A 14,277-nucleotide genomic window follows, 5' to 3' on the forward strand; every position below is an offset into this window, starting at 1 on the left:
AGATGGAGTCTCACTCTGCCATCCAGGCTGGACTACAGTGGCCCAATCTCAGCTCACTGCAAGCTCCGCCTCTCGGGTTCACACCATTCTCTCACAGGCTGTAATTTCTAATATCTGCTTCTTCTTAAGTCAAAAATGTATCAGCTTATTTCTCATCGTAGGAGAACAGGCGTTTGAGGGGAGGGAGGGACAGGGTCTCATTCTGTCACCCAGGCTTGAGTACAGTGGCGAAATCTTGGCTCACTGCAGCCTCGGATTTCCCAGGTTCAAGAGATCCTCCTACCTCAGTCTCCCTGGTAGCAGGAACCACAGGCACACGCCACCACATCCAGTTAACTTTTTGTATTTGATTTGTACAAATGGGGTTTTGCCATGTTGCCAAGGCTGGTCTCAAACTCCTGGGCTCAAGTGATCTGCCTGCCTTAGCCTCCCAAAGTGCTGGGATTGCTGGTATGAGCCACCGCACCCAGCTGAGAACAGACTTTTTTTGAGTCAAAAATATAAGGGAAGGCCGGGCGCAGTAGCTCACGCCTGTAATCCCAGCACTTTGGGAGACTGAGGCAGATGAATCACTTGAGGTCAGGAGTTCGAGACTAGCCTGGGCAACATGGTGAAACCCCATCTCTACTTAAAATACAAAAATTAGCCAGGCATGGTGGCATGTGCCTATAATCCCAGCTACCCGAGAGACTGAGGCACGAGAATTGTTTGAACCCAAGAGGCGGAAGTTGCAGTGAGTCGAGATTGTATCATTGCACTCCAGCCTGGGCAACAAGAGTGAATCTCCATCTTAAAAAAAAAAAAAAAGTTGAACAGAAATATATATATATATATATATATATGGAAAAAACTCTTTAAAACAGCTAATTATATTTCTTTCAGAGGTTAAAATGTAAAAATAAGTAAAACAGCGAATTCAAAAACTGACGGTATTTTACAGTAATTGCTTTAATGATTTACCTGCTAGAATTTTAAAAACTAAACAAAATGTCTAGTGAATACTCTTGACAAATTTTTGTTTTAATAAACATTTCCACCCAGAAGACCCTTGGGAACTTACATTTGCATGGCACATTAAAACCTAAAAACTGTAAAACTAAAAATGTTCTAAAAAATCAGATTGATGGAAAGGCACGGTGGCTCATGCCTGTAATCTCAGTACTTTGGAAGGCAGAGGCGGGCAGATCACTTGAGCCCAGGAGTTCAAGACCAGCCTAGGCAACATGGTGAAACCCTGTCTCTACTAAAAATACAAAAGTTAGACACACATGGTGGCACGCACCTATAGCCCCAGCTTCTCAGGAGGCTGAGGTGGGAGGATCACTTGAGCCTGGCAGGTGGAGGCTGCGGTAAGCCAAGATCATGCCACTGCACTCCAGCCTGAGTGACAGAGCAAGATCTTATCTCAAAATAATAATAATAATAATAATAATAATAATATTGATATTATCAATAAAATAAAATATATATATCTATAAAAAAAAAAAAGAAGTTGGGCAGGAGGATGGCTTAAGGCCAGGAGTTTGAGGTTATGGTGAGCTATGATCATGCCAGTGTACTCCAACCTGGGCAACAGAGCAAAACCCTGTCTCTGAAAAATAATAATAAATTTTAAAATCAGAATACACTTTAAAAAGATACAAATGGAATAATGTGCATAGATTTCAGGAAACAAAATTATCTGATTTAACTACTGCAAAAAAATTTTTTTAATATTACCACCACCAAATTTTTGAGGTATTTAATATTCAGGTTCTACAGAAAGAACATTAAAACTGAGTGCTGTACTATATGACCTCAAGAAAGGAGCAGGATTTTAGTTCAGAAATCACTAAACTTAAAATGCTCTTTTTATTCCAGATGTCACCTCTCTGATCTTAGAGTCACTGAATCAGACCCACATCTGCTATGTCACAGGTAAGGTTTCGGCTCCTACCCTGCAACAAACTACACTGAAGACTCTGAGGACAGACTAAGTCCCCAAAGTCAAGTCCCCAAAGTCAGCTAGTCCGTTTGGTCAAACTGACAAGTTTCACGGGGTGGACGCAGAGGGTAACAAGGAGAGTCCAAACAAGACATTAGATTTCTAGATTTGAATCTTGTCTACTCCAACAAAAATATATGTATAGTACATTTTCCCCAAGACTCCCACCTTACTGCTGACACATTACTCATCCAAGATGGCAAAAAGAAATAACATTTTAGCAGAGCTATCACTTGTTCATCCAACTTCCTTATCACTAAACGGAGTTAGGGATTAATTCCAGTGCTTAAGGTTGGTCAGCAGGAAAAAACCTGTTCTTATCCCCTAAAAAACTAAATGCTGTCCTGATGAAACAGTCTGGGCACCAATGACAGCAGCCTGCTGCTATGAGTTGTGAAGACTACTCACTGTCAATGTAAAACAGCATTCCTGCTTGATAAGGTACTTCATCAATCCACAAAACATTTTTGAAGAAATAAGATAACTAGGAAAATGTTGGACATGGTGCTAAAGGGAAGAGGCCATATCTTCTAAATTTTTATCAGCAAAAGAAACAATGATAGCACATTGGCCACAGTGTGTCATTATTAATTATCTGATACATCTAACAAATAAGATAAACTATTTAAATACTTTTATAAGACTTTATTTATTTATTTATTTATTTATTTATTTATGAGATGGAGTTTTGCTCTTGTTGCCCAGGCTGGAGTGCAGTGGCACACTGTCGGTTCATTGCAACCTCCTCTGCCTCCCGGGTTCAAGCAATTCTCTTGCCTCAGCCTCCCGAGAAGCTGGGATTACAGGCACGTGCCACCATGCCCAGCTAATTTTTGTATTTTTAGTAGAGACGGGGTTTCACCATGTTGGCCAGGCTGGTCTCAAGTGCCTGACCTCAAGTGATCCACCTGCCTTGGCCTCCCAAAGTGCTGGGATTACAGGCATGAGCCACCACACACAGCCCTTTTAAAGGACTTCAAAAAGACCAATTCTAAGTTCCTGTTGAATTTTTTACATCTAAAAACACTAAAAAATTATGACAGCTTTGTTTAAACAAGTAGTCATATTTATAGACTGCTTGTAAATATAAAAAGCCTATATATACTACTGTCATAACAATGGCTGAAAAATATTCAAATGAAAAAAGTTCTGAAATAACCACTTTTATCCAAAAATAGTCCAGAGATTTGGAAGCAGGCTCTGAAATTCACTTTGACAATGACATATCACTGAGGTCAATACCTCACTTTACAGATGAGGACACAAAATATTGTAACTTGCCCCAGTGTCACATGGCTGCTAAGAGCTGAAACTGTGACTAACATTCAGCTTCTAGAGCTTGTGATTGTAATCATATGCAATAGTGTCTCTTTATATACTTCCGATGAATTGGTTTTAGTAGCAGGAGACTAGCAGATGAAGCTGATCAGAAAAAGTAATAAAACAGCATTTTTAAAAGAATATGGAGGCATCTAGATTCAGGACTGCATCTATTTTTTAAAAAAGAATATAGACTCAAATCAATGAAAGGTAATTAAGACAACTCTACACAGTGGCAGGTGAGATAAAAACCACAAAAATCACAAAACGTAAAGAACAGTAAAGAAAAAGAAAAATAACTTAATGAAAATATCTTTCAAAGCCTAACCTACCTAGTAAAAAGCTAAAGTGGGAAAGGGGCATGAAGAAATCTTTGACTCCTAAAATTATTCTGTATCTTATCTAGAGGTAGTCAGGCAAGTGTATAAATACGAAAAATCCATTATACTGTACATTTAAGATTTGTGCATTTACTGTATATATACAATTAAAAAGCATAAATACTTCAAACAATTTTTGGAAGATTAGGTGAATTTTGAGACTCCATTCACTACTTCAAACAACAGTGTTAATAACATTATCCAAAGTCTCAACAGAGGTTGCCAACATCTCCTTATGGGATACAACCTAGTCACTTAACTCTTTGCAATGCTTGACTTTCAGACTTTAGGTCTGCCCTGAGACATAACACTAATGTTAATATTATCAAATCTGACCATCCGTCTGAAAAGGAAATGCTTTCTGTAACTTCCCTGATAGGTAGGTGGCAAGCTAAATGTGGCAAAATTTCATGAAAGGGAAGTCCAATAGCTCACACAACAGTCCGTTCTCTTTTCTTTCATGGGGGAAAAACACCGGGTCTCCCTCTGTCGTCCAGGATGGAGTGCAGTGGCGCAATCTCGGCTCACTGCAGCCTCGGATTCCTAGACTCGAGCAATCCTCCTGCCTCAGCCTTCTGAGTAGCTGGGACTATGTGTGCATGCCACCACGTTTTTCATTTTTTTATAGAAACAGGGTCTCACTTTGTTGCCCAGGCTGGTCTCAAACTCCTGGCTTTAAGCAACCTTCCCACCTTAGCCTCCTAAAGAGCTGAGATTACAGGTGTGAGCTATTGTGCCTGGCCACATTCTCTTATCTTTCCACAGGAAAAAAATTTCCATAATGAAATCCAAATATGATGTCCTATGTCCTTCTCATCCCCTATATTCTAGGCCTATATAAAATAAATCAAATCCTACTTCCAAAAAATATTCTTTAAATATCTGAAAATAACTATAATCGCAAGTCTCTTTTAACCCAGCTAAATATTAATCTTCCCTTTACTGTTCTTCATGATTTCCAGACCGTTCTCCCTTCTAGTAAACTCTCCTCAAAAATGAAGCTCCACCACTCTAAACATCTATTAAGTATTCCATTAAGTGGGGAAGAACATGACACCTCGAGTTCACACCAATCATCTAAAACACAGGATTGTTTTTATGAGCTCTAATTAACCAATCTAACAAACTCTGGAATTGAGGTTGGTAAGCAAAGTACAGAACTTCCTATTTATCTTTATTTAACTTTTACAGTTTAAGTTTCTGTTAAGTTTAACATCATAATATCTTCTCAAATCCTGAAATCTAGTGAACCTCTACTTGTAGTTATGAATCAGCTATAAATTACAAAGCAAGACCATCTACATTAATATAAAATGTCAAGTAGGACAGGGGCCAAGTAAAGAATCTTACAGCACTCTCTGCATACCTGTCTCACAGGTAACAAACATCCAGGCAAAATTTACTTTAGGAATGATCTTTCACTCATGCAGCTAAAAAGCCACATTCCTCTACCATGATCCACAAATTAGCTCAAAAGATTGCCTATGTTGTTCTGGCTACAATGTCCTTGACCCCTCCAGCAATCCTATTAAAAAATCGGATTATTTTAGCATGATTTATTCCAGACCACTATTTCTCAATGGAAGCAGTAAGGCTTTCTTTCTCCAAGCCTGCGCATGCATGCATGTGTGCGTACCTGTGGTGGTGCCTTTTTTAGAAATTTACGTGTGGCAGCAATCAATGAAGTTCACTTCAGAAGTGTACAGACTACAAATTATTTATTCGAAAAAGCAGTTATCTGGCCTGATGGGATTAAGTACTAATCTAACCTTTGATGACTCATGGCATCACAAACTACTTTTGTTTAATAACATTAAAAATGTCTGTTGGAGATAAAATATTGAGCTTCCTGACAAGGAGTTCCTAGAACCCACCCTTTTACTCCTTGTTTCTGTATTCATGCTGACTTCCTTCAGTATTTTCTAATGTTTCAATATGGTAGAATACTTATAATTTCCATTTGTGGCAAAACAAACATGGACACTGAGAAGACTCTCACAGTCTTCAACAAGCATAGGGAGATGGCCAGACTAAGGAGGCTATCCTCAATATTAACTCTGTTCTCTCAAAGAGAGCTCTAATAAATATCAAAATACATTCAAAGGCAAAAAACAGAGGCCTTGGCAGATTAGCTATGAGGGTTTTAATGTGCATGTGGAGAAATTAGTGTTATTTTATCAAACAACCTGTAAAAAAGAATTAACTGACCCAGAAACTACAGAAATCCTCACTCTGGTCTCTTTACAACTAAAGAGATCATAGCACTATAGGTGATTCTCAGAAATTGCTGAGATACAGTTTTCTGGTATACCATAAAAAAGTGGTCAGGCACAGTGGCTCACACCCATAATGACAACACTTTGGGAGGCCAAGACGAGTGGATCACTTGAGGTCATGAGTTCGAGATCAGCCTGGCCGACATGGTGAAACCCTATCTCCACTAAAAATACAAAAATTAGCTGGGTCTTGTGGTGTATGCCTGTAGTCCCAGCTACTCAGGAGGCTGAGACACAAGACTTGCTCGAACCCAGGAGGCAGAGGTTGCAATGAGCTGAGATCATGCCACTGCACTCCAGCCTGGGCAACAGAGCAAGACTCCAACTCAAAAAAAAAAAAAAAAAAAGTAATTAAAGGGGAAAAAAATTACTATGAAAAAAAAAACAAAACCAAACCCAGTATTTGTTCTGATATTTCCCTCGTTGACAAAACTTACTATATCACATTTTAATCATATACTTTATTAAAGAATCTACTCACTGAAAATGAAAAAGCCAAGACATATTATACATTTATCTAACTGTATCAACCTTTCCAAAGCTCAGAATTTTAACTTTAAAAACTATCAAAGACCTGATAAGCTGAGATTTATAAAAGAACAGGGTAACTAATTCATCAGAACAAAAATTTAAACCTCACTCAAAAAGAACTGAAGCATACAATTATAGAACAGACAATTACAGAATAAAATTTATATCTTTAATAAATGTAAAGATATAAAGGTTCTTTCTGAAAACTGACTGCCTAAATTATTAATCATAGGGATTTGTCACTACTAAGAAATCTGAATCTTCGGCCAGGCATGGTGGCTTATGCCTGTAATCCCAGCATTTTGGGAGGCCCAGGTGGGCAGATCGCCTGAGAACAAGAGACCAGCCTGTCCAACATGGTGAAAGCCCATCTCTACCAAAAAATTAAAAAATTAGCCAGATGTGGTGGTGCATGCCTGTAGTCCCAGCTACCGGGGAGGTTGAGGTGGGAGAATTGCTTGAGCCTGGAAGGTGGAGGTTGCAGTGGGCCAGTATTGCACCACTGCACTCCAGCCTGGGTGACAGACCGAGACCCTGTCTCCAAAAAAAAAAAAAATCGAATCTTCATATACAAAAGAGTGCCTGGGAGTGGCTCTTGACTCTTAAGACACTAAATATAATAGCAGCAGCATGCAACTTTGCACCCCAAGAAAGGTACAGATTTATATTCAATAAGTTTTGGTCGTATTATGTACAATATTTTAAATAAGCATAGCGATTAAAAGAACAAAGCCCATCATAAAAATTTTAAACAGTTCCTGTAAAAATATGAACACACCACATAAAATGAGTATTTCAGGACCCTGCTACACAAACTTTTTAAAATAATGTGCTTTAGATGTTAAATATGAAGTCTTTTTCTCTCTTATGAAATAATTATTTACATAATAAGAGAACCTACCATGATATAGTCTTTTCAGGATAGCACAGAGCCTTAAAGAAACACTTCCTCAAAGTAAGAAACTGGATACAGAATACAGGCAGCTGTATGTAAAATGGGTCCAGGTGGTTGTCTGGATATATGCTTGAAGTGCTTTCAATACTAAAAGCATGCTAAGTCAATGTAAGGAATTATTCTGCTATGGACTACTTTAAAGGAAGCTGGGTTTTTTGTCTTGGGGGAAAACAGAATTCTGGGGAGTGTTTTGTAAAACCTTATAGAAATAAATTAGATTCATTATCATAAACTACATGGTTTACCAATTTTACTTTAGTAATAAAGTTATTTCCAATAAAAAGCACCCATTTTTTGGAACACTCAAACTTTGTAAACGTGTCTTCACACAGCTCAAAAACACACTGCCAAACGAAAAGATCTTTGTGTAGACAGGAGTCATCTCATGTAGTATAAACCACAAATGCAATCATGAAGGAGCACACAGAGACTTAACAAAAGTATTAGTAATAATATTACTTTTCTTAATCTGTGTGGTGAGTACATAAATGTTCATTTCCATTCCATTAGTATTATATGTGAAAACTAAAAACTCCTGCGTAAGTCTCAATATAACTGCTTATCTCCATGTTCTATTTAATACACCTTATAACCCATGTGTAGTGTGAACCAATAGCTGTGGTTTAATATTTTTGTTAAATATAGTATACATTCACTATAACCTCTACAGTTTTAAAGAATGTTAAAATGAACTTGAATACCTAGTTTCCTCTACCCACACCCTTCTCCCCCATACAAATCTTTACTTCACAATTCTGTCAATTACAGCTTAGGAAGGTACTGTTGCTGACATTCCTTTTAAAACATAAAAGAGGCAGTTTAACATAGTAGTTAAGAGCATGAATATTGGAGCCAAACAAACAGGCTTCAAACCTAGCCTAAGAGTATAAATTATATGACCTTTGACAGGTTTAACTTTTTGGTGCCTTGGTTTACTCATTTGTAAAATGGGAAACAATCAGTACTGTTCTGGTAGGGCTACTGGGAAGATTAAATAAAGTACTTACAACATGCCTGATACAGAGTAAGTATAATGTTTCAGCTGTTATTATTGTTAAAATCAAGAAGGTAAAACAAAATTAAAGCATGCTGAAACTTGTTAACCGATTCTCTTTATGAGTATAATGGGGAGGGGTGAGGCTGTGGGAGAAAATTAAAAATAAAATAATATGATGCCTCTCAGTAAAATTTATTTCCATATCCTTACTGATTCCGTATTTTCAACCTGCCAGTAGTTAAGTGATCTGCTTCCATATGCCCATAAAACTACACTTCTAGCACTCACACGGCTCTCCTCCCTTATTATCAAACGTCTTTAGCGATTGTGAAAATTCTCACCTTCCCTATTAAACATGAGGATAGGGGTTATACCTTATAAAACAGTCTCCTAGGTAACTTGCATATAGGATACTCATTGTTTATTAAATAAATTTTAATGGTACTATTTCAGTTGGAGTCAAATGTGTAAACATAACCTATAGGCTCATTTAGTGTCACATATTTCTGGTGTGTACAATGTTATTTTATCATAAGCTTGGGAAGCTAGAGGAAATTTTTTTAATTTTTAATAAAAATTTTAAAAAATGTTACTTTAATCCCAGTCCATAAACTGCCATAATTAATACTAGAAAAAAAGGAGAAATGGAACTATGGTGACTTACACACCCTTTGTCATGGTGGACATATACATAGGGCTTTTCAATGCTGCAGTATATTCTATTTCATAAATGTCTGTTTTTTCAACTTATGTACCAACAAGGACTTTTGTATAACAAATCCACCGCCAACAGATCTATGCTCATTTTACACCTTAGAAAATACTGATTATTTTTCTCTTCTGTAACTTCATCCTTTTCTAAGCATAAGAACAATCTCAGAAATACTATTATAAAAAGCAACTACAGGCCAGGCACGGTGGCTCACGCCTGTAATAACAGCACTTTGGGAGGCCGAGGAGCGTGGATCACGTGAGGTCAGGAGCTCAAGACCAGCCTGGCCAACATGGTGAAACCCTGTCTCTATTAAAAATACAAAAATTAGCCGGGCATGGTGACACACGCCTGTAATCCCAGTTACTCGGGAGGCTGAGGCAGGACAATCACTTGAACCCGAGAGGCGGAGGTTGCAGTGAGCCAAGATCACACCACTGCACTCCAGCCTGGGCAACAGAGGAAGACTTGGTCTCAAAAATATTTTTAAAATAGTAAGAAAATAAAAATAAAAAGCAACTATAAATTCTGCATTCGAAAGTACAAGTCCAGTGTGGTGGCTCACAGTATAATCCTAGCACTTTGGGAGGCCGAGGCAGGAGGATCCCTTGAGCCCAGGAGTTTGAGACCACCTGGGCAACACAGGGAGAGCCTGTCTCTATTTTTAAAAAAATTAAAAATTAAAAAGTATAGTATCATGACTTCTGTTATGCACAGACACACTGTATGCTTAAAGCTGAAAAACTCAGTCAAGAAGACCCTACAGCTGTCTCTTCATACCTAATGGCCTGCCAGGTGAATTAAGTGCAGACTTAATTTTTGGTATTCCCGTAGGCAAGACAAGTTGTAAGGAAGCAGGTTTCTGATATAAAGAATTCCCTGAAAATTAGAGCTGTCTAAAATTAAGAAAGGAATTCATGTGAAGTAGGGAATATTACATCACTGAGAATGTGAGTAGAAGGCTAGTTTTTAGGAATGTTGTAGAAAAGTTTGACTGTATGATCACAAACTCCCCTTAAATAGAATTATTTTGGATTTCTGAATACTTAACTCCAAAAGTAATGACTTGATACACAACACTAACAATGCAAAGGAGTATGCTTATCTACCTGATGCCATAGAGTCTATGTGCATTACATGAACATCATCCTTAATAAAGGGCAACTGATATTTTAGAGGTTAGAATATCCTGTCCCTATTTGTTTGACTTTGTGATCCAATTTTCTCTGAGTAGAGCTAAGTAAGTTCACTTCACATTTTATTTAAAGAACTCTCATCATCCCTTCAAACAACTGCCGATCCACCATCCCTCTGACCCCACAACTCACTAAGGGGAGGATGGGAAGCTCTTAGATGCATAAAATTTGGAAAAGTGAGAAATGACAGAAAACGGACAACTGGAATCTAATAACTCTTCTCCTACAGCAGACTTGCTATCACAATTATTGCTTGGGTGGTATAATCAACTTAATTCAATATATTCGTATCTGCCTCATATACTGAAGTGTCTTGGGGTACTAAAAATATTGTTAAAGTAAGTAGAATTTTTTTAAAAGAATCAAAAGATATTAAAAAGCTAGAATGTAAACCCTAAAAGTACATGAAGGCTCATTATACCATTGTACATTTTTGAAATTTCCATAGTAGAAACCTAAAATAAAGAGCCCTCATATAAAAATCTCAACTCTCATTTATGATTCACCATCTACTTAACTTCATCTAAATTTACCTGGACTCATCTGAAAATATTTAACTGCTAGTTAATATCCCCTGCACACTCTAAATTTCAGAGGAAAGTTCTCAATGAAACACTTTCACTACCAAAATTGAATAATGCTTCACTGGATCATGGGACTCAAAAACGTTATCACATAGATTTCCTTCTTTTTAAAATCCAAGCTGCAAAGTGGTTTTAGATCAGACTTCAGTTAGTACAGTCCACTGTAAAATTAGTTGTTTTAATACTCTAGAATTACTTTTTTTTTTTGAGACGGAGTCTTGCTCTGTCGCCCAGGCTGGAGTGCAGTGGCGCAAACTCCGCTCACTGCAAGCTCCGCCACCTGGATTCACACCACTCTCCTGCCTCAGCCTCCCAAGTAGCTGGGACTACAGGCGCCCACCAGGACACCCGGCTAATTTTTTGTATTTTCAGTAGAGACGGAGTTTCATGGTGTTAGCCAGGATGGTCTCGATCTCCTGACCTCGTGATCCACCCACCTCGGCCTCCCAGTGTGCTGGGATTACAGGTGTAAGCCACCGCGCCCGGCTACTCTAGAATTACTTTTAATAAATAAAATTATTTCATTTTCTCTAAGTTTCCAGGATTTTAAAAACTTAGAAAATGTTAAACTTATTTCTGTTTAACAGCTAAGACTAATAGTGAGGAAAGATTCAACATAAGTGTGGCATTAGGCTGGGAGTCAAATGATAAGATTCTAGTCCTGGCTCTGAACCTATTTTGCTTTTAACATGTCACTTCCACCCTTGGGATCATGGAGCTCATCCATAAAATAACTCAGACATGATCATCTCAAAGTCTCTGTCTCATTCTGAAGTTATACAATATTATGACCTTTATAGTGAGTAAACTCCCTCAATGTGACAGGTTCCCTATCCTTATGAAAGCTACAGTCATACAGTACTGTGGATAAACCCAAACAAAATGTGCCAAGTCAGGAGTGTTGAAGCAAATGTGATGGAAGATACTGGCTTGAAATATGGGCTGAAATACAGGTTAAAGTATCTCAGGACTCTTTCCTGTCTACAAAACATCAACATTATATGCTACAGCTAAAGCTCTAAAAAATTGTGAGAAACTTAACGATTCAACCAAGACAACTCTCTCTGCTGACTCTTGAACATAAGGGAAAAGCTCTGAATAATAATTTGACACCCAACACCTGTAGCACCCATCCTCCCACCCCATATTTATATGTCAGAGAAAGATGGTACTTTTGTGGCATCCTGGAATCAAGGGTATGGAGTAGAAGGTACTGTTTGTTAAACAGTACATTCAACAGGTTCAAATTAAGCACTTGAGAAAACTACCTTCCTACTTAATAAACTAACAGGATCCAGTTAGAAGTGCCTTTGTTGTGATGTTTGTATTGCATATATACAACAAATTCCTTAACTCTACCACCACTGAATTCACGTAACTCACGTTGATGTACTGTTAATATTTCAACAGTCCCACTTTATAGAGTCCAATATTCTAATGCATAATCTAAAATCATAGAAGTGAGAATATGGACTTCAGTTATGGAATGAAGTAATTCATAGAGGTTTATTAATTATAAAATCAACAAAAGTAAACAAGTAGCAATGCCACCTGAAATTAGTAACGAGCCGGCCATGTAGTACTAATGTGGTGTACTGAAAAACCAACTGCTTTCAGAAATAGTAACACTAAGAAGTGTAGCTTTGATACCTCTATCTTCTCGGTTAATTCATATTGTAAAAGGACCACCAGGAGAATGACAGCTATCTAAATCAAACCACAGTGTCAATATGTTGGGAACAAGTACCCTGGCTACAAGAAAGGAAAAGGAATACAGCCCTAAGATGCATACAGATAAGCAAGTAAGGGGGGAGCGCTCTTGTATTTAATTTATAGCTGAAAAATTCAAAGATAACACTGGTAGTAAAAACCTACAAAATGACTGTGAGTCAGAGAAAGTGCTGGGTTTTTTTGAAGAGCCTGAGACGGTGTGTATATGTAAAAAAAATTGAATGGAGATGTAAGCCAGTATTGTGATTTTGTGATGATTTAACCACAAATGTCTTCCCTATTTAAATATTCCAATCAGTACTGTTAGTACACGTACCTCGGAGAATTCTTTCCTCATGGCAACGAAGAAAGTCCCAGATTCTAACAGTGCCGTCATCAGAGCATGTAGCAAATTTATTATCCGTGGGTGAGAAACTGTTACATGAAGACACACAGCAGGGGAAAGAAGTCAGCATTTAACAGATAATCTGTGCTTCTCAGACAGGGAAAAATAAAAACACTGTGCTGCATTATAAACAGGAGAGGGAAGAATCCAGTGAAGAAGCCCTTAAAGCGAATGTCATCAGCTAACATAGGCATCTCATCAAAAGAAGACTTCAACAGAGCAGTTGTTTCTGAGTTTTCAATCATCAGTATTCTGAGAACTTCAAGTGTGTATTATTAGTGCTAATGCTATCCATGTTCCTCCTCTATTTTCTATGACACCAGGAAATCACATGAAACTGCCTTAAGTGGTGAAACTAAATGGATTCTATTTTTGCAGTATTCCTGCAGTCTTTTAAATTGCACACGAATACTGGTCCCAAAATTATCATCAGCTTCTGCCTCAGACACTTCATGAAATAAGCTGAAACACTGTGGGCTGTCTATTAAAAGACTGATTGCTAAACATCCCTACATACGATGTTTCTCATCCATTCCAAAGGTCTGTAGAAAAGTTTCACATCTTCCTGGCAAGCTATTCCATGAATGTTGCACCTTTTGAGGAAAACTTTAAAATAAGGACATTCAGACCTGTGTTTAAAGCCAAAGAATCTGCTGCAAGAAGGAGTCAGTTTTTCCCAGCAGTGAAAGATCATCAAGTTTCTCAACGAACTCTAAAAACTCCCTTGAACTTTGGAATCCTATGACTAAGAAAGGACCAGCTGTGTAAACTCAATGTATGGGCATGACACTAAGGCAAAATCTCCAAAGCAGAAGCATGTCCATCCAACAATTTCTGTTAAGATTCTGCAAGTATAAACAAATGACTACAGTGGATGATGTTTCTATAAAGATGTCAACCTCCTCCCACACATGGGTGGCACAACCTTAAAGAATGCTGCTTAGCTTTATTCTGAGGCTGCAGCAATTCTTCAGGCTTGTATTTGGAACTTTTTCCCCCAGTTTTACTATTCATACCTCACTGATGTGTAAAAATATACAACTCACTGAAAATATTTTAAACTCCACTTATTGTATACATTTGCATAAGTGATGTTATCAACAGAGAATCAGAAGAAAAGTCCTAGAGTCTTCTTGACAATGATCTGCTTACAGCCGCAAAGCTTGAAGAACCCATTCATTACTCCGTTAACGTTTGCCACATCCAGTTATCTGTGAGGGTTTTAG

At 37.8% G+C, this 14,277-nt stretch overlaps 1 protein-coding gene across 6 annotated transcripts in view; it reads right to left on the bottom strand.

The window, feature by feature from the left end:
* The window catches only part of WDR33 (WD repeat domain 33), a 110,580-nt gene that overhangs the window by 49,426 nt on the left and 46,877 nt on the right, over window positions 1–14,277 (bottom strand). For all 6 annotated transcript variants that reach the window (XM_032145877.2, XM_032145878.2, XM_058434317.1 and 3 more), the window contains exon 7: window positions 12,983–13,080. In XM_032145877.2, the coding sequence (XP_032001768.1) occupies window positions 12,983–13,080 (98 nt within the window). The remainder of the gene's footprint in view (window positions 1–12,982; window positions 13,081–14,277) is intronic.

The sequence above is a fragment of the Hylobates moloch genome, unplaced genomic scaffold, assembly GCF_009828535.3.
Source record: "Hylobates moloch isolate HMO894 unplaced genomic scaffold, HMol_V3 SCAFFOLD_24, whole genome shotgun sequence".
NCBI classification, from domain to species: domain Eukaryota; kingdom Metazoa; phylum Chordata; class Mammalia; order Primates; family Hylobatidae; genus Hylobates; species Hylobates moloch.